At 37.0% G+C, this 21,858-nt stretch overlaps 1 protein-coding gene across 3 annotated transcripts in view; it reads left to right on the plus strand.

Moving 5' to 3' along the window:
- The window catches only part of UNC80 (unc-80 subunit of NALCN channel complex), a 207,337-nt gene that overhangs the window by 20,928 nt on the left and 164,551 nt on the right, over positions 1 to 21,858 (plus strand). For all 3 annotated transcript variants that reach the window (XM_081582692.1, XM_081582691.1, XM_081582693.1), the window contains exons 7-11: positions 445 to 584; positions 16,181 to 16,442; positions 17,416 to 17,550; positions 19,556 to 19,772; positions 20,716 to 20,856. In XM_081582692.1, the coding sequence (XP_081438818.1) occupies positions 445 to 584; positions 16,181 to 16,442; positions 17,416 to 17,550; positions 19,556 to 19,772; positions 20,716 to 20,856 (895 nt within the window). The remainder of the gene's footprint in view (positions 1 to 444; positions 585 to 16,180; positions 16,443 to 17,415; positions 17,551 to 19,555; positions 19,773 to 20,715; positions 20,857 to 21,858) is intronic.

Genomic DNA, 21,858 nt, shown 5'->3' on the forward strand with positions numbered 1-21,858 from the left:
AATGATGAAAAAATCTGAACCTTGCACTTTCATTTTCATCTTTTGGCTTTGAGTTGATTAGCTGTTTCTCACTTACCCTTGTTTTCTGCCTCATGCCTCTATTCCATTCACCTCAGTACTGACATATCTTTGATGAATTATTGGTTTGTAGCTCTTCTTCTGTAGATACTGGATATGGAGGTGAAAAGAGAAAAGAATCAAGGGCAAAATGAAATAAAGGACATAAAATTACTTAGCCTAAAAGGTTTCTAATGATACAGGGGCTCTTTAGAAGCCTGTTTCTATTCCTTCTTAGATGAAGGCAAAATCCCTTTGTCTATGACATATTTATGCTGCAATTTTTTTTAAAATTTAAAAAACAATATATGTAGAATAATATGATAATTCTAGAAGATATTCCTGAAGGAAAAAAAAACACTAATCTACTATCTCCAACCCCAAAAGGGACTCCAAGTGGTCTGTGAAACGTTCCAGTCAGATTCCATCTCACCCAAGGCCACCATTTCAGGCTGCCACCGAGGAAACTCCCTTGATGGAAGTCTGTCCTCCCAAACTTCCCAGGAAAGAGGACCATCACACTCCAGGTACATGACTGTAATATGATGGACAAAAATGTATTTCCATATCCTCAAAACTAAATATGCATTTCCGCTGCTTGTATAGCCTCTCTGTCTCTTAAAATGTGTAAATGTATGATATTTGCATACATATTCTGGGTCAGAGTATAATTAGGTGAATATGTCCAGAAATGAGTTATAAATAGCTCATTTAAACACATTCAGGCAGATGTGGTAAGACATGATTTAATGAGATGTCTGAACTGAATAATATTTTAAATATTTAAAAGTGGAAGCTCAAATGATGCTACCAAAAGATTATGTTGCAGGAATGTGAAAGGATCCACTTTAATGTATAGAAATACTTTGTACTAGCAGATCCTTGTGTTAAGAATGGGTGCCTCTAAAGTACACATGAAATTTAGGAATCTATTCTTTGTGAACATTCCAAAGCTGCCTCTGTTAGCTGGTGTCATAGTGAATTTGCTTACCAATGCCTTCTCTAGGGACAAACATTAGCCCACTTCTTCCTGCTCCCTGATGGAAACCTAGATTCATGAGGTTTGCCTTTGTGCCCATCTATAAACTCCACCTAACAGAGGAGACCATTTGTATATACCTGTTTTCAAATAAGGTTACTGTCTAATGGATAGTTTTGAAAGGAGGTATGTTTAAAATAGCTTTATTGAAGTATAATTTATATACCATAAAATTCACCCTTTTAAGTGTACAATTTAATGGTTTTTAACAAATTTCTAAAATTCTGCAACTATTAACACACTTCAATTTCAGAACACTTCTATAACCCCCCAAAATATCCCCTCTTTCCATTTCAGTCACTCCCATTTCCACATCCTGATCTAGATGATCTCTTAACATGCTTTTTGTCTATACATGGTTGCAGTTCTGGATACTCCGAATAACTGGAATCATACCATGTGTGGTCTTTTAAAAGCATTTGATTTCTTTCCTTTAGCGTGGTGTTTTAGATCATTGCATATGTCAATAGTTCATTCTTCTTTATTGCTGTAATATATCCATACAACAATATTCTGTTGTTTGGATGTACTACATTTTGTTTATCCATGCATCAGTTGATGGATGTTTGGGTTGTTTATAACTTTCTGTCTATTGTGAATAATACTTTGATGAACATTCATATATAAATTTTTGGATGAGCAAATGTTTTTAATTCTGTTGGATAGACACCTAGGAATGAAATTGCTGGGTTGTATGGTAAATTTAAGTTTAATTTTTTTATTTTTGAGAACTATCAAACTGTTTTGAAAAATGGCTATATCATTTTATCTCCCCACCAGAAACGTCTAGGGGTTCATGTCTCTCTATATCCTTGACAGAATGTGTTATTGTTTTATTATAGCCTTTCTAGTGGGTGTGATGTGGGATCTGACTGTGGTTTTAATTTATATTTTCCTAGTGAGCAATGATGTTAAGTATATTTTCATGTCTTTATAAGCTATTTGAGTATCTTCTTAGGTGAAATATCTATTTAAACATTTTGCCCCAAGTTTTAACTGGGCCATTTGTCCTCTTATTATTGAATCATAAGAGTTTTTATGTATTCTGAATACAAGTCCTTATACCTCTCCCCACCCTGGAAAAAGATCCATAGATATTTCCTCTCAGTATTAACTTGCCTTTTTGTTCTAAAATGATCTATCTTCTTCTGGCACCAGACAGATAAAAGAGAGTAAAAGCATAAACAAATTATTTTCAGTTTACTCTAAGAATAAGAAGGCGAACAAGGACGGGGTGGGCTCTTTCTATTAGAGACCTAAATAATATGGAGGAGATGGCCTCAGGAAGATCTGGGAAGAGCAATCCAGGCAGAGGGAATAAGCCTAAAGGCTTTAAAGTAAGAATAAGTTCAGTGTATTCCAGGAATGGAAGGAAGGCCAGTGTGACCAGGGGCTAGGGATGAGCAAATGGGCAAGGTGAGGGAATCAAGCTAGAGAGGCCATAAGGGGTCAGATCACAGAGCAGCCAGGAGGCCATGGTAAGAAATTTGAATTTTGTTCCAGGTGTGATGAAAAGTCATTGGAGTTGTTTGAGCAGTAGAGTGTAATGTCACTGGGTTATATCTCTTAAAGATCACTCCAGATGGTTTATGAGAATAGACTTGGAAAGAAAAGCAGACACAGAGATTAGTTAGGAGACACTTGCCATGGTCCAGGTGGGAGAAGAGGTGGCCTGGTTAGGGTGGAGGTAGTAAGGGTAGAAAGGCTGAGGTGAGGCTGCAATTGGGACATATTGAAGATAGAGCTGCCATGACTAGGTGTGAAGAGGAGAAAAAGAAAAGAATCAAGCATAACTTAAGTTTTTGGCTTGAATAACTCTGTGAGTAGTTATTAAATTTATGGCATGAGGAAGACTGAGAAAAATCATGTATGAAAGTATTCTGAACCTGCTTCCTTCTACCTATGTCTGTGGCCCCCACCATATTGTCCAAGCCACTCATCACCTCCTGCCTGGAGTCCTGCAACAGCCTGCTTATTAGTCTCCTCTTATTTACTCTTGTAACTGCCCAATAAAGGATATACAGAGTCATGAAAAAAAATCATGCCACTCTCATACTTTAACTTTTTCAATGACTGCCCACAGCTATCAAGATAAAATTCAAAATCCTTGAAATACCCCTCAAAGCTCCACATTATCTGGTTGCTATCAAGTTCTCCTGTCTGACATCAGGCGATTACTCACATCCTATCACTAGACTCCAATGTCTTTTGAGTTCTTCACATGCAGTGTACTTCCTCTTAGCTCTGAGGTTTGGAGTATGTTATTCCATCTGCCTGGATGGTTCTTCCATCTCTCTTTACTTAACCAGCTCCTCATTCTTCAAGACTCAATTTAAATATCATTTCCTTACTTCCTAGAAAAGCTTTGGCAAATTTCAAATCTGATCACAGAACTTGCTGTGTTCTCTTATAGTACAAATGGCCACCATAATTCAAAGACCTGTGTTGTCTAATAGATTAGACAACAACTAATAGATTAGTTGTCTAATAGTTATCTCCTTCATTAGACTGTAAAATGCATAAGCAGAGGGACCAAATCTCTTTTATTCACTGCTCTATCTCTAATGCCTGGCACATGGCCTTAATGAAGGGCACTGAATAAGTAAATAAATTTAATCTTCTCAACAGCAACATGAAGAAGACACTGTTCTCATTTTACAGATGAGGAACTGAAGCATAGAGAGATTAAATGATTCATTCAAGGACACACAGCTAGAAAGCAGATCTAGATTTGAGCTCCATCTAGGCAGTTCCATGGTCTATACTCTTCACTACTCTTCCACAAGAAGACAGGTCTTTAGGCGGGGCACAGTGGTTCCTATAGCAACCTACCCATCTTCTTAATTATGTTTTTATGGAAACCTCTTTTCTTTTTGATCCCTCATTAAATTAAAGGAGGAAGTGTTGTGGTTATTTGCCATAATTGGTCATTTTTGAGAACAAATGCTTAACATCACCTTCCCCTGACCTCTCCCAATAGACCAATATAGTCCATATTTGGTTCTAACCTAATTGGATCTTTTAGCACTTTAACTCCCATGGCCACTCTGTCCTTCCTGTCTCTTTCTCCTCTTCTTTTGCATGTTATACTGGTCTCTTTCCCCTTACCTTTCAAGCTGAATCTTTGCAGACTTTTCCTTTGACTTCTCCATGGCCCTCTTCTTACTGTTGGTGTTTCCCTCTCCTCCCGCATTCTCCTTCTGAGTAGCCTTATTTGCTGCCATAGTTTCAGTCACTCACTATATGTTGATGACCCTCAAACCTTTACATCTCACCTAGACAACTCTTTAAAGCTCCGAACCCATGTAATCAAGAGACTGATAGAAAGCTCTTCCTGTTCCTCCCAGGTACCTTAGACTCAGTCTGTCTAAAACCAAATGCGTTCTCCTGCCTCCTGTATTTCAGTAGATGGTACCACTATCAACCCAGACATCCTAGTCAATAATGTGAGGCTTACTCCCTTCCAAGACCTTTACATTCTTCCTTCTTAATCTCTCTCAAATCCTCTCCTCCTCTCCAACCTTACAGTCACTGACTTAGTTCAGATCCCTATCATTTCTTATTTGGATTTCTGCAGGTGATCCTAAGGGTATCTCTATATTTGGTGTTGCCTCCTTTTAATCCATTACCTATATAATGTTACAAAAGTAATTTAAAATACGTATCTCATCATTCTATTCCCTTGTTAACAAATCCTCGGTGGTCATGCATAGCTTTTAGGATACATTTCAAACTCCTTAGTCATCATACCTAAGTCTTCATGATCATTCATGCCCAAGCTCACTGTTCTCAATTTTGCACTTGACACTTCTTTTTCCATGCTTATTTTTGATACCAAAATCTGCGTTAGCTAACAACGGCAATACAACAAGTTAACAAAATTTCTTAGCAGCTTAAAATGAAAGACGTTTATTATCTCAAACAGTTTCTGAGGATCTCAAATCCAGGAACCGCTTAGCTAAATGACAGTGGCTCAGGGTCTCTCAATATACAAGCCAGATCTGCAGTCATCTGAAGACTTGAATGGGCTAGAGAGTCTGCTTTCAAGGTGATTCATCTAGCTGTTGACCAAAGGGTTTAGTTCTTCAACACCGGGGCTTCTTCAAAAAGCTTCTGATGACATGGCAACTGGCTTCCCCAAAAACACTTTATCCAAGACAGTGAGTGAGGAACAAAGATGGAAGCTTCACTGTCTATTATAACCTAATCTCCAGATGGAATCATCAGTATCTTTTATAACCTAATTACCAAGGTAAATGCCATCAATTCTTCTGTATTCTGTGTATCACACCAACCAATCCTAGTATAGTGTGAGAGGACATTGCACAAGGTTGTGAATACTAGAAGGCAGGTATTGAGGGCTATTTTGGAGGCTCATTTCAATAAGCAACAATGCTAACAATGTAACCATCATTTTATGTATTGAGATATATATATATAGATGACTATATGTCTATATTTTTATTATGTTATTAAGTATCTTCGTATTTCTTCTTCACTAATTCTGTTATACATATTCCAAGGAATTTAATTTAAATATGATTTCTTACCTCAAATATAATACTGTGCTTCTGCCTGACTTTAAAAAATTGTGAAACAATGTTAGGGTGAAATATTGAGGTCATTAAATACCCAGGAACTTAAATTTCCTGCATAATGTTTCTCAACCATAATAAGCATGGAAATTTGCAAATATAAATAGCAAATGATCTTTTTTCCTCTGATAAAATTGTTAATGGCTTTATTTTGATTTGCCTGTAAAGACAAAGCTAACAATGATGTTCAAAGTTTCCTCTTTGTGAAAGGACATTGTTTTTTCCCATTTTTCAATACTGCCACACTCAATCATCTATGTATATATGCATTCTTTGGCATAGATATATGTACACAGTCACCCATAGCACACATAAACCTACATGTGTGAATTAGATATGAACTCAGTGGCACTTTAGAAAAATGAATTATGTCTCCTCTTTGCCTAGCTACAGTGGCTGGTTGCCATGGAAATAATGCACAAGGTAGACCTTTTAGAAAATGCTAATGCTAATGTGTCTTCATTGGAGGAGTTCATGTATTAATCAGAAATAAAGAGAACTTTAATAACAAAACAATGCAAATATGTTAAGAACAAAAGCTATCTGCTTTTATCAAAGAAATCCAATTCACCATCTCTTTTGTCCTGACCTTGTCTGAACCAAACATCACTCTTTCTGGAACTCTGCAATCATAGAAGAGATAGCTAGTTTTTTTAAATTAATGTCAGATTTCATCTTTAGTTACCATATGCATAGAGTTAATTTTTGATTCATTAAGTACTGCACGGGGTCAGGACTAATTTCCACAGATTATCTGTTATTTCTAAAGTGTTTTCCTCCTTCATATGCACTCTACTAGCATCTCCCAACACTAATTAATAATAACTTGGTTTCCTTAAAGCCATAGTTGCTTGGAAAATATACTAAAACAATTTTTATCTTTTTTTCATACTCTTTTTTGTCGTAATGTATTCTATGCATATCAAAGAAGTATATGGTAATTATGGAAAAAGTTTTAAGGTATCAAATATTTTTTAAAAATTGAAAATCATCCAGGAGCTTACCAGGTAGATATAAACATCATTTTTTTGTATATATACTCTTCTTCATTACTTTTACGTATACCATTTAGAATAAAACTAGTATTCATCCTTTCAGAAATTTTTCATTTTTTTCCTACAAAATAACTTATAGAATATTAAAGTTGGAAAGAACTATTCTATCATATTGTACAATGAGTTGCCTTCATATCATCTTTACTCACTTATGTAAGTTTCTTTCTCACCTTTAATTAGGTAAATAGTTGATTAGTTAATTACAATAAGTTTTATTGGTTACTTAGTGACAAGATGATTGTCTGGTAGTTCTGTCCTAAGTGAAAAATCATTGTTTATTCTTGCCCTTTGTTGATTATTCACCCCAGTGTAACTCACCCTTTAAGCCAAATAAACTAGGACTTGAGTAACATTTAAAATTGAGGTACTTCACATTATAATATTTGCTATAGAATGACCTGTTAACTTCATTCTTGTTTCAAATAGAGTTTCTTTAAATTTTCAGTTCAGTTCAGTCGCTCAGTCGTGTCTGACTCTTTGTGACCCCATGAACCACAGCATGCTAGGTCTCCCTGTCCATCACCAACTCCCTGAGTCCACCCAAACCCATGTCCATCGAGTCGGTGATGCCATGCAACCATCTCATCCTCTGTCGTCCCCTTCTCCTCCTGCCCTCAATCTTTCCCAGTATCAGGGTCTTTTCCAATGAGTCAGCTCTTCACATCAGGTGGCCAAATATTAAGCAATTGAAATGTGAATTTACTTAGCAAATTTTGATTGCCTAAGTTACAGACTCGTTTTTAGTCTCTGAGTGCAGCTCTTTATCAGTGGGAGTTTGGCTGTTGTACGTCTGATTATCAGTTGACTTTATCTGTTAGAAAGTAGTTAATGACCATGAGATTCAACTGTACATTAGTAATTACTTTCAGTCAAATAAATTTTGTGTGTAGACATAAATATAATCATCTAGCACCCTCAGGGAAACAAAACTGCCAACATATCATTATAGTTAGTGTTTCCATGTAGGAATCGTTTTGAATATTGACTTACAAGTACAAAATTCATGCATTATTTGTTTCTCTAGGGCAATTGTCCTCCAATCTTGTTAAAATTATTTAAGAATTACCTGGAGAAATTAGGAGTATAGGATGAACAGATATAAACTATTATATGTAAAATAGATAAGCAACAAGGATTTATTGTATAACACAGGGAATTATAGTCAACATCTTGTAATAATCTATAAGAAAACTGAATCACTTTGCTATACACTTGAATCTAGCACAATATTTTAAATCAAGTATATTTCAACACAAAAAAAAGATTACCTGGAGATATTATAAAAACTCCTACATCATATTGCCAGCAATAGTGGCTTAGTAAGTTTGGGATAAGACTTGGGAGTTTTGGGGAATAGAACTGCCATATGACCCAGCAATCCCACTGCTGGGCATACACACCGAAGAAACCAGAATTGAAAGAGATGCGTGTACCCCAATGTTCATCGCAGCACTGTTTACAATAGCCAGGACATGGAAGCAACCTAGATGTCCATCAGCAGACGAATGGATAAGGAAGCTGTGGTACATATACACAATGGAATATTACTCAGCCATTAAAAAAAAAAAATACATTTGAATCGGTTCTACTGAGATGGATGAAACTGGAGCCCATTATACAGAGTGAAGTAAGCCAGAAAGAAAAACAACAATACAGTATACTAATGCATATATATGGAATTTGAAAGATGGTAACGATAACCCTATATGCGAGACAGAATAAGAGACACAGATGCATAGAACAATTTTATGGACTCTGAGGGAGAAGGTGAGGGTGGGACATTCTGGGAGAATAGCATTGAAACATGTATATTATCATATGTGAAACAGAACACCATTCCATGTTGGATGCATGAGACAAAGGCTCAGGGCCGGGGCAATGGGATGACCCAGAGGGATGGGATGGGGAGGGAGGTGGGTGGGGGGTCCAGGAAGGGGAACACATGTAAACCCATGGCTGATTCATGTCAATGTATGGCAAAAACTATTACAATATTGTAAAGTAATTAGCCCCCAACTAAAATAGATAAATTTATAAAAAAAAAAAAAAGACTTGGGAGTTTTACATTTTTACCAACTTCCCTTCTCTCTATCCCCCTCTTTGAGGGGCAAAGGGAGACAGCAGCTGTGGGGAACTCTGTGGAGAGTGATTAATAAGATCTGTGACCTTCCATGACAGCCCTAAGCAGATCTTTGGGAGGGAGGAGTCTGGGGAAGGAATCGGTGTCCTTTTTCCTTCCCACGTCCTGTGGGAGCTTCCTTCTGCAGAATTCATCCTGGAGCCAAAGGCATGGGAGCCTCCTGTAGAGTCTATACAGACTAATCTTTCCAGACATGGAGGTAGAGAAGGGTGGAGAGTGGATGGGGTCAGGGAGTAGGGGTTGGAGGCTAATAAGAGATACACTGCCCCCCAAATTGCGTATATAAATATTTACATTATATATTTATATTTTATATATATTGTATATACAGAGTTCTGTATAAAAATGTATATATTACACAAAATATGTATAGTGTATATATGGATAGACTTTCTGTATATATAAATAGTGGATTTTTAGTCCATATTGAGAAAGTTCAGGATCTTAGTTGGCTAAAATTCTCTAAAGAAACAGAGAAAAGTACACAACACTGAAGCAGTTAGCTTCATGTATTTTCACAGGTGAATACACTAGAGTAATTAGCACCCAGATAAACAGAACATTACAAGCACCCCAGTCTGATAGATCATATAACACCTAATTCCTGTTTGTTAAATGAATATACTACCAGCATTTATTTGCCCGTTCTCCTTTGGCTGCCTTTGAGAATGTTCTCTAGTCTTTTTTTATTGTAACAACATTGCTGCAGTAACATTCTTGTGCATATCTTCCTGTGTACATGAGCAAGAGTTTTTCTAAGTTAGAATTTCTGGATCATAAGATAAGGGCTAACGTTGACTTGATACCACCAAATTGCACCCTGAGAGAGTTTGCCAGCAGTGTATGAGTATTCCCGAGTATTTTTACCCTCAGTAATACACAGCGTCTTCAGTTTTCTATAGTCTCACAGATCTGTTGAGTGTGAAGTGGTATCCCATTGTGGTCTAAGTCTACATTTCCCTGACTATTCATGAAGTGAAGTCGCTCTTATGTTTATTCCCTCTTTAAGTTTTCTTTCTGGTGAAATTTCCTTCCATACCCTTTGCCCCATTTGAGCTATTTGTCTTCTTACTGTCTTAAAAGCATTCTTTATTAGGAAGAAGACTAATCCTTTGCAGGCTAAATACATTACAATTATGTTTTACATTTTGTAAACTTTTCAGTTTGTTTACATTTTTAATGGAAGTTTTACATTTGGAATAGTCAAATTTATCAGTACTCTCTTAAAATAGTTGGGGATGTTATCTTCTTTAAGAATCCTTTCACTCATACTCAGTCACGTCCAACTCTTTTTGACTCCCCATTGACCATACCCCTCCAGGCTCCTCTGCCAATGGGACTTCTCAGACAAGAATACTGGAGTGGGTGGTCATTGCTTTCTCCAGGGGATCTTCCTGACCCATGGATTGAAGATATGTCTCCTGCATTGGCAGGCAGATTCTTTAACACTGAGCCACCTGGGAAGCCCCTGGGATCCTTTCATACTAGGTCATAAATATTCTTAGTGTTCTTCTGTTTTGCCTTTCCAAAGTCTCTAGTTCATCTAAAGTTGCCCTTTTTTTTTTTTTTTTGATACATGATGGTATGAAATAAGGATTTGTTCTACCACATAAATAACTCAATTTTTCCTTCACCATTTCTTGAATGGTTATTTTCCTGCAAATGTGTAACTTTATTGAGTATTAGTGTCAGTGTACACATATGTGAGAGTATGATTTTGGGTTCTCCATTCTGTTGCATCTCCCTGTTTGCCTGATTCTACCAATATCCTATTGTCTTGTTATTATAGCTTGTTTCTGATTTTTGTTATTAATTTTAATAAGTTAATAATAAGTTTTATAAAAGGTTTTCTGTATCTACTAAGAAAATCATGTGGGTATGTTCTCCTATAATTTTTTTTTAGATAGTAAATTACTTTAATAGACTTTCTAATAGTAAGCCATCCTTAAATTCCTGGGGAAACCTAACTTGTGCATTGCTGGATGGAGTTTGTTAATATTTTGTTATTTTTACATCCATGCTCAAAAATGTGACTTGTGGTTTTCCTCTCCTGACTGTTCTTGTCTGATTTCAGTAGCAAATTTACAATAGTCTCATGAACGCCCCTTCTTTTTCTGTCTTTGGAACACTTTGTATAAAACTAGAAATTCCCGGGACTTCCCTGGTAGTCAGGTGGTTAAAACTCGGTGCGCCCAACGTAGAGGGGACAGGTTCAATCCCTGGTCAGGGAACTAAGATCCCACATGCCAAAAAAATTTTTAAAAATTAAAAAAAAAAAACCAAAAACTAGAAATTCCCTTTTCCTTAATGTTTAATGAAATTTGACTGTAAACTTTCTGGGCTTGATATATTTTTAAAATAAATTTTATTTACCACAATTCCATTTTTAAAGGTGGTGGGCCTATTTAGGTTTTAATTTCTTCTTGACTCAGTGCAGTTGGATAAATATGTGTTCATCTGGGTATTCAAACTTTTAATCCCATTAATCATAGTGTTTTCCTCTATTTCTGAAACCATCACCATATCTAGTTATGTCTGCTTTTTCAGCAATCGTATCTTGATCATACCTTTTATTGTATTTCTTGATTAATTTTTATTAATTTTGTCAAAAGATAACATTTGATTTTGTTAATCCTATTTTCCTTTGTTTACTATTTTATTAGTATATTCTCCTCTTTTACTTTCCTTTTCTCTGTACTGTTTGGGGTTTTATTACTTTTTTTCTTTTAACTTCTTTGAATATTAGCTTGGCCAAAAATTTCATTCAGATTTGTCTATTCCATCTTAGGGAAAAACCTGAACAAACATTTTGGCCAACGCAGAGGATGCTTACTTCATTATTTTTCACTTTCTTATGGTTCCTTTATCCTGCTATAGTCTTGTAATACTCTAAATGTTCTTTTCATTCCACTTTATCTGTATCTCACAAGTTTTCATATGTGGAATCATCATTCCATGTAATACTTTAAAAATTCTCATTGCAACGTTTTATTTGACCCATGAGTTATTTCAAAGTGTATTTCTAAATTGGCTAATTAGAGCTTTATTTTTTTGATGTTAATTTCTACTGGAATTCAACTATGGTTTAAAGTGCTAGGTTTATGTGAGGTGTTGAATTTTCTGTTTCTTTTGAGACTTAATTTGTAAACATTTCAAGGTACAAGAAAACAATGTTAAACATAGTATTCAGATCTCTTATGGTCTTCAGTTCAGTACAATTCAGTTGTTCAGTCGTATCTGATTCTTTGCGATCTCATGGACTGCAGCATGCCAGGCTTCCCTGTCCATCACCAACTCCCAAAGCTTGCTCAAACTCATGTCCATCAAGTCGGTGATGCCATCCAACTGAAAGGTTGTTGCTGAGCCATGAAAGATGCCAGGATTTTTGGCCTCCAGAAGAGAGAATTCAATCCAGGGCCAGTGACAAGGCTTGATTGCTCAGAGCTTTTGAGTGATAAAGTTTTATTAAAATATAAAAGAGATAGACAAAGCTTCTGACATAGACATCAGAAGGGGGCAGGAAGAGTTGCTCCCCTGTGAGCCTTTAACAATACGTTATATATCTATCAGCAAGCTATTAATTAGAGAAAGGAAATGTCTCAAAACTTACAGTGGCACCAGGCCCCTCACTCACAACATGCATTTTTGAGATAACGTTGGCACAAGGTGAGTCATCCCAGGCACTGAATCTTGAGGAAAGGCAGGTTTCCAAGTAAATATATAGTTTCATTAACATAGATTAGGAGAACAATGTATGAGTAAAACATACCGGTTTGTTGAGCCCTTATCAGTTCTGAGTCTTAAGGGGAACCCACTTGAAAGTCAAGAGTCTAGGGTAAATACATAGTTCATTAACATAGCTTAAGAAAAACATTTCCATAAGAAAAATGCATCTGTTAGCTCAAGGTTTGAGAAAAGTTAAGTTCAGGTGGAACCTGGTGTCGTCATGGCAACACAGAATTTTAAGAAAAACTTCCTTTTAATTTTGCATAGAGAAGGGAGAAAAATCTGACACTTGTAATTTGTTTCCTCTTGCCACTTACGAGAGAGAGAAAAAAAGTCTGACACTTGCAGCATATTTCCTCTGTTTGGAGACCCCTGGCATTCCTGCCTGTTACCCTCGCACAACCATCTCATCCTCTGTTGTCCCCTTCTCCTCCAGCCCTCAATCTTTCCCAGCATCAGGGTCTTTTCCAAGGAGTCATTTCTTTGCATCAGGTGGCCAAAGGATTGGAGTTTCAGCTTCAGCATCAGTCCTTCCAGTGAATATTCAGGAATGATTTCCTTTAGGATTGACTAGTTAGATCTCCTTCTAGTCCAAGGGACTTGCAAGAGTCTTCTCCAAAACCACAGTTCAAAAGCATTAATTCCCCAGTGCTCAGCTTTCTTTATAGTCCAACTCTCTCATCCATACATGACTACTGTAAAAACCATAGCTTTGACTAGACGGACCTTTGTTGGCAAAGTAGCGTCTCTGCTTTTAAATATGCTGTCTAGGTTGGTCATAGCTTTTCTTCCAAGGAGCAAGCATATTTTAATTTCATGGCTTCTGTCACCATCTGCAGTGACTTACTTATAGTCTTATTCATCTTTATTTGCTTGAAAAATGTGTGTTAAAGTACTGCTAGTATTGTTTGTTTATTTTCCCCTTACATGTCTCTTAGGTTTTGCTTTAAGTGTTTGGTAACATTTTTATTAGGTATATACATGTTTAGAATTAGCATAGCTTCTTGGCTTAGTTTTCCTTTTAACATTATGGTAACCATCTTTATATCTAATAATACTGTTACAGGAAGGGGGACCCCTTCCAGGGCCCAAAACTGGGCTCTTGTCTAACACCCGGAAATGAATTGTCCGAGGAGACATATGTGCTGACAAAGCAAGAGATTTTATTGGAAAAGGGCACCCCAGTGGAGAGCAGCAGGGTAAGGGAACCCAGGAGAACAGCTCCGCCACATGGCTTGCAGTCTCGGGTTTTATGGTGATGGGATTAGTTTCTGGGTTGTCTTTAGCCAATCATTCTGACTCAGAGTCCTTCCTGGTGGTGCACACCTTGTTCAACTAAGATGGATGCCAGAGAGGATTCTGGAAGGTGGTCGGACATATAGTGTCTCCTTTTGATCTTTCCCGAACTCTTCCAGTTGGTGGAGGCTTATTAGTTCCATGTTCCTTACCAGGACCTCCTGTCGTAAAACAACTCATGCAAATGGTTACTATGGTGCCTGGCCAGGGTGGGCGGTTTCAATCAGTGTGCTTCCCCTAACAATACTTTTTACCTTAAAGTTTTTTTTGATTATTGCTGCACCAACTTCCTTTTAATTACATTTATATATCTATACCTATTCGCTCCCTTCCTAACTTTCTGTGCCCTCAAATATTAGGATTTTATTTCATAATTAGAATGTGACTAAACCTTGTTTTGTAAATCCAATGTAAACATTCTTGTCTTTTATCCCATTAATGTATTCAGTATTCATTTTGATAACTGACATTTTGGATTTATATTTTCCATTTTATTTTATTTTATACTTTTTATGTACTTCTGTATTTTATGTTTATGTTTTTCCTTCTCTGTCAATTGATTGTATTTTCTCTAATCTCCTTGTTTTTTCTTTTGGAAGAAAGTTTTCTATTATATGGCTACTGTTGAAAGTATAACATGAATTCTTACCTACGCAGTCAGAATTAATGAAATTCCAATGTTTCAGCTCCAGTCACTCTGTGCTTTATTATATACTGCTATATACACTTGTGAAAACATCACCATAATCAAGATAATTAACATATCCATCACCCTTTAAAATGTCCTTGTGCCCTTTGTAATTTTCCCCCTCTGAACTCCACTCTTTCTTCATTTACAGGCAACCACTGATCTGCTTTCTGTAACTGTAGGTTAGTTTGCAATTTTACAGAATTTTGTATAAATGAAAACATACTCTTTTTACCCAGCACAATTATTGAATATAATACTTTTCTCCTTTTTTATTGCTGAGTAATATTCTGTCATATGAATATATCACAATTTGTTTATTCACTTACCTGTTGATGTACATTTGTGTTGTTTTAAGTTCAGGACCATTACATTCTTATAAAGTCCTTTTGCACTCCATGTCAGTTAAAAAAAGAAACATAGCCACATTTTTTTCTAGTACTACTATGGCTTTATATTTCTGCATTTAAATTTTAATCTATCTTGATTTTATTTGGTGAATAAAATGTATTAATTTAAGATAGGCTAAATTAAATTTTTCCTGAGAAGTAAATCAATTATGCCAATATTATTTATTGACTAGTATATTCTTTGAAGTAATTTGATTCTTGATCTTTATATATATTAAATATTTATAAATACTTGAATCTTTTATAGCTCATATTTTATACCACTGAACTCTTGTTTAAATTCTTGACTAAATATTATTGTTGTAAAACACAGATTAATATCTTGCAATTTATACTCTTTGCATTTCCTGTTAAACCTTTCTTGATTACTCCCAATTTTTTTGTTCATCCATTCAGTTAATTTCTTTGGAAATTCATCAGAATTTGTGATACTGTGATTTATAAAAAGAAATATATAATATTTTGTCTTCATCCTTGTTTCTGGCACAAAGTCCTTACAATCCTTAGGGTATCCTAAGTGATGAGTGGAACAACTATCTTTTGGTATGTTAATAAGGTGACTTTTGGACAGCATGTAAGTTTAAGGGCTTTTGTTTGTTTAGTTCTATACAGTTTCCTTGGCTCCTTTACATAATATTATCAAATTGAAATTTAAAAATCCTTATGAAGTACACATAAGGATTATTCCCATTTCTATCAAGGTACAAGTCAACCTCATGGCTTAGTATAAAAGAAACATCATAATATGAACCTCATCTGTTTCTATAGACCCTCATCATTGTCCACCACCACCCAAATTACTCACTAAGTGTATCAACTACTTGATTCTCCTCCACCTGCTTGAAACTCATGACTTCTTTTTAAACTCCATTCCTTCATAGGCATTGTTTCCTCTGACTGAAATGCTGACCCACTCTCCTGACCAATCCTCAGTTTTGCCTGGATAATTGCTACTTGACCTTCAAAACTCTCTCCAGTGTCTCTACTTCTAGGTAGTATCTAGTAAAAGTAGAATGAATGAGACCAGTTAGGAGCATGGAAGGATGAAACTGACAAGAGACAAGTAAACGACTAAATGAACCAGTGACAAAAGCGGAGCTATAAGCCATGTTTTGCCACCCCTTGGAACGTGTGACTTCTAGGATAACCATGTGCTTTCTGCCATTGGAAACAGGGTCTCCCTTGTGATACCTCCATGCCAAAGGTCCCGCTATGCCACCTACTTTGATGTTGCTGTTCTTCGCTGCCTACTCCAGCCACACTGGTCTGAGGAAGGCACTCAGTGGTCTCTTATGTACTATCTACAAAGACTGAGACACATGTTGGAAGAGAAGCCAGAAAAGCCCCCAGAGCCAGATATTCCTCTCCTGCCCAGACCCAGGAGTAGCTCCATGGTGGCAGCAGCTCCGTCACTAGTGAACACACATAAAACCCAAGTAAGAGCCTCTCGGGTCCATTGTTTTTTCAACAAACAACTTTGCCATAACAGATTCTTTTTTTCTTCTCCGTGTCCAGCTCTTTTTTAACCCATTGTTGACTGTTTGATTGGTGGGTTCCTCTGATATTATTATCCTTTACTTTCCATCTTTTACTACTTGACCATTTTGCTATTCTATTTTGCAAAATTCCATTTTGCATTTAACTGACCATCCAAAGAAGTGCTTTCTAAATGCCTCTTACACTGTAATCTAGAGCAAGCTTCTGTTGATCCATAGTAATGGAAAATGGGTCTTCTGGCTAATCAAAGTGCTAGTTAATAAAGAGTTTTTGTATATAACTGTCAATTACCAATATTATAAAGTACATGACACTGGTGTTTTACTGAATATGATTTAACTTCCTTTGCATAGCTCAAAATTTTCCCGTGCCTCAATGTCACCTTTCATAATATTGGTTTTTGATATATAGTCTTGTTATTTATTATAGATGTTTGAAGTAATAAACTGAATATGTACTGATGACATCCCCATGAAAATCACTTATTGATAAATGAAAGTACTAATAGCAGCGTAAACACTTGTTCTCTTTTTCAATATGTTAAATATGTAAAGTATGATCTGCAATGTGTTGCAGTTGTTTGAGTCTATTGAAATGTGAATTGGCTGTATCTGAAATATGTCTGCATATTCTGAAAATAAACAGGAGTGATATCAGAATGAAAAGGAAATATATTCTGTTTTAGTAATAGATGATTCTGCCCAAAGTGAATATCTCCTTTGGTGAATCATTAAATAGAAAAACACATTGTTAAAATAGAAAAAGAGATTCCTATCTCCTTCTTATTTTCTTGGCTTTCCTAAATCTGGAACTTTGTGATCTCACTGTTGAAATCTTCAAAGAGAAGTTACAATTAATATGAAATATATCTCTAAGTTCTTGACCATTAATCTATTTTTATTGGCTATTAAGGATCTCACCATGAAGTGTAATGAAGAGGAGAAATCTCTCAGTCCTGAAGCCTTTTCCAAGGTTTCATTGACGAATCTACGCAGGTCTGCCATCCCGGATCTTTCTTCAGATCTTGGCATGAACATTTTTAAGAAGGTGAGTAGAACCTCTTAAAAAAATCCAGAACAGCAACAAAAAAAACAGTAGGGCATGAAATGCTTCTGATTGTGCTGAGTCAGGTGGGCTGAGGAAGGGACCTCAGAATAGAGGTCCACTCCCAGTTATAGCACTGACTTGCGGTATGACCTTGGGCAGCATGACTTTTCACATTCCCTCCCTGTGCACGAGTGCTTCCCATTTTGCTCATTATGTGGGTTGTTACGGAGCTCAATCCTGATGATATGTGTAAAGTGCTTCTAGTAGTGTGGTCATGGAGATAGTTGTGGTAGCAGTGATGGTATCATACATTTGTGTAGCTCATCTCATTCTACCAAGCACTTCATATAAATAATTATTATTTAATCCAATGAGACTTTTATTCTCCACAATTTGCACCTAAGAACCTGAGTCTTATTGCAGTTCTTAGAATGATGGGATCATCATAGAACATTCATTCTTGAAGTCATCTCCATTTTAAAGGCAACAGAAAAACCAAGCTTTGTGATAATGTAGTAAATCCTTATAACTGACCACTAGGTTAATACCATCACTTCTCTTTGTGAGTGAGAGTATAGGTTTCCATTCAGCAAACATTTATTGCACATCCACAAGAATCTACAACACTAAAACTGGGAAATTAAAGGTTGAGTCTTTGTATAAATAAACTGACTTGGGAGTCAGTTGATTGGTTCAAATTCCACTCCTACCATTTTCTACCCATGTGATACTGGCCAAATGATATTGATTTCTTCATTTATAAATGGGTACATAATATACTTACCTCAAAAGGTTATGATAATTGAGATAATGTGTGTAGAGTCTTTACTGGGCCTAGTACTTAGCAAGCACTCAATAAATGTTAACTATTATTCTCAACAATAAAAAAGAAATAAGACTGCACCTTAGAAACTTTAGGTGATTTTAGAAAGGTTGAGTCCAAACTCAAAACTAGGTCTTCTAACTAAACATTTCATGCTCTTATTCATCTACTCTTCGCCTCTCTTTTTTATAAGCAAATGGAGCTAATCAAATAGAAAATAAGATGTGTAGGATAATGTATGTGTGGTGGCTTATTTTTTTCTTTTGCAAAATGACTAGTTTGTGTCAATGAAGAACACAGAATTACCAACCTATCTATAAGCTCAGAGTTTGCTATGCAACATTGATAATGCAGTAAAAGACAAATGCTGTAGTTTTTCTAAAAATGTTAATCGGCGGGGGTGGGGGGGTGGGGGGGGAAGAGGTTTTCAGTTCTGATTGCACATGAGACTCTCTGCAGAACTTTTAATAAATCAAGGGTCCAGGCCTGACCCAGGACCTATGAAGTCACAATTGCTGAAGATTAGGCCCAGATATTAATACATTTTAAAAACTTCAAGCAATTCTAAGCTCTTAGATATACTGGATCTTGAATTTCTTTGATTGATAGGAGTCATAGGGTTGTGCCAATGCATATTCTGCACCTTCTTTGCCTCTCCTATGAATAGAGGTATGCATCTGAAGTCATTTGGCTGAAACAATGCATCTGTCTTGAAAAATGGAATAGAAAAAGACTGGCTTGTCTACGTGATGACTCAGGGCTCCTATATACTAACCCAGGGTTTCTGAAGTTTTACCAAGCATCAGAATCACCTGCAGGACTTGTTAAACATTGCGGGCCCTCCCCTTTAAGCTTTCTGATCTAGTATGTCTGCGGTTGAACCTGAGACTTTGCATTTCTGACAATTTCCCAGGCACTGATGCTGGTCCAGGGACCACACTTGGAGAAACATTCCTCAAACCCAATCTGGCAGAAAAACCTAGGAAATATGTTACCTTTTTCTTAATTTCTTTCACTCCTTTGCACATTGTGGAAATTTCTTCCGTCTCTACTGGATGCCATTTGGGGACTTTCTGGGTCTCCTTTCCTGGAACATTTCCTGAATTTTACTCTAACCCTTTGGGAAGCAAATGGTAACCTTGCCTTTGCCCTGTGCCTGACCTTCATCTCTCATCCCTATAGTTCAAGAGCCGCAAAGAAGACAGAGAGAGGAAAGGTTCCATCCCATTCCACCACACGGGGAAGAGGCGGCCTCGGAGAATGGGAGTGCCATTCCTGCTGCACGAGGATCACCTGGATGTGTCCCCAACTCGTAGCACATTCTCCTTCGGAAGTTTCTCTGGGCTCGGAGAAGACAGACGAGGCATGGAAAAAGGAGGCTGGCAAACCACCATTTTAGGTGACCACAAGGACCTTCGAAAGTAGGGCAGAGCTTCTTTGACCTGTTTAGAAATCTGGATCTAGGGCTCCCAGGGAAATCTGTACCTTTCTTGAGCAGATTAGTCGAGAAATCTGGGCCCAAATACAGCCTCCCTAGGACCCAAATAATGCTGTGTCTTCATAGACAAAGAAATGGAAATAATTGAATTATGTGAGAATCCTGTATAATTAGACAACCCTATTTCTGATCATTCTATACAATGATTCTTTAAATTTTATTGAAGTACGATTTATATATAATATCATGTTATTTATTCTCTATAGCAAAATGACTCAATTATATGTATGTATTCATATATAGATATTTTCACATTCTTTTAATATTTCATATTCTTTTCACATATTGAATAGAGTTCCCTGTACTATCCAGTATGACCTTGTTTATTCATCCTCTGTATAGTAGTTTGCCTCTGCTAATCCCAAACTCCCATTACTTTCCTCCCCTACCCTGCCTTCCTCTTGGCAACTAGAAGTCTGTTCTCAGTAGTATATCATTCTAAACATGAAAACATGGCCTTAGAGGGCTCTGTGCATTGACTTTGTGAATCCAAAGACAGACTTTTCTTTCACTCAGATATTAAAAGAAGATGTAAAGAAAAGAAAAGGGAGCTTTTTTTTTTTTTTCTGAATGTCATATTAAGAAGACCAGCTTAAAATCAAGAGATGACAACTAGTGGGGGCCTAACAGATGGTTTCTGACATTAGGCTTAGATTGGGGCTGACCTCACAGGCAGCTTCATCAATCATCTCAACCCTGAATGTTCCCAAGGCAGATTTAATTCCTGCTAGTCAGCTGTGCCTTGCAGACTTCCTAGTATCCCCTGACTGCACTGCCGTCCAAAGGACGGACAAAATCTTGACAGAGCATCTTTCAGATTTTTTAACCTTCTTGTCCTTCTCAGGGAAATTTACCCGACGGGGCAGTTCCGACGCGGCCACTGAGATGGAGAGCCTGAGCGCCAGGCACTCCCACTCTCATCACACGCTGGTGAGTGACCTGCCAGACCACTCCAACAGCCACGGGGAAAATATCGTCAAGGAAGGTGGGTCGGAGGCGGCCCCTGCAGGCGGGACTTCAGGTTTCTTTTCCTGTTTCCTGTTTTTTCTCCATGTTCCATTTTCATTGTGATCTGGCTCCATGTGCTTTCTGAAAACTTGCATTTGTGTATTTTATGGCTGGATTATTTGTGAGCCGTTCTTAAAATTTCATTTGTAGCAAGAGCTATGGGATAGCACACTGTGAATCCCATACCTCTCAGAGGCAAAACAAGGGCAACCTATTCTATATTTGTTTTCACAAGAGCATAGACCTACAGGAAAGACTTCTAGGACATCTGTCACCTCTGAAGGGCTTGTCCATCTTCAAGGGAGGAAAGTCCCTACCTTCTAAGGCCACTGATTCCTTTTCCAGACAGCTACTGTTCTGTGCTTTATGTGGAGCAAACATGTGCCTCTGGATGAAATCCAAGATGGGTTCTTAATCTGTGCTCTTCTTAACCTATGAATATAAATTTAGTCCCTCTTTTCCCTGAAGTACTTCAAGTATTTGATGACATCTATTAGTTACCACTACAAATTTATGTTCCATAATTCTTAAGTAGAAGAGAAAAAAGAATCTTTCTTGTTTTCTGTTGCCTAAATGTATTAAATAAAACCAGATATTTTCACAGCTACAAACTTGTGGGGAAATATTTCAACCGAACTAGTTTAACTATTGGAGAAGGAAATGGCAACCCACTCCAATATTCTTGCCTGGATAATCCCATGGACAGAGGAGGCTGGTGGGCCCCAGTTCATGGGGTCGCAAAGATTCGGACAGAACTGAAGTGACTGAGCACAGCACAGTGTAACTAACCAATAGGGTCTATCATCTAACTGCGTAAAATGTACCAGTTAGACAAAATAATTCTATCCTGGTTCTCAAGAAAGCCAGCTAAGAATTCACATTTTCTATAGCCTTCATTGTTTGTCAGATATTGTTATACATGGCTTAACACCATGGGAGTTGACAAGAGCCTTGAGACTCTCCATCAAATATATGTGAT

This window comes from Giraffa tippelskirchi, chromosome 3 (genome assembly GCF_054371585.1).
Source record: "Giraffa tippelskirchi isolate mGirTip1 chromosome 3, T2T-mGirTip1v1.2.pri, whole genome shotgun sequence".
NCBI classification, from domain to species: Eukaryota; Metazoa; Chordata; class Mammalia; order Artiodactyla; family Giraffidae; genus Giraffa; species Giraffa tippelskirchi.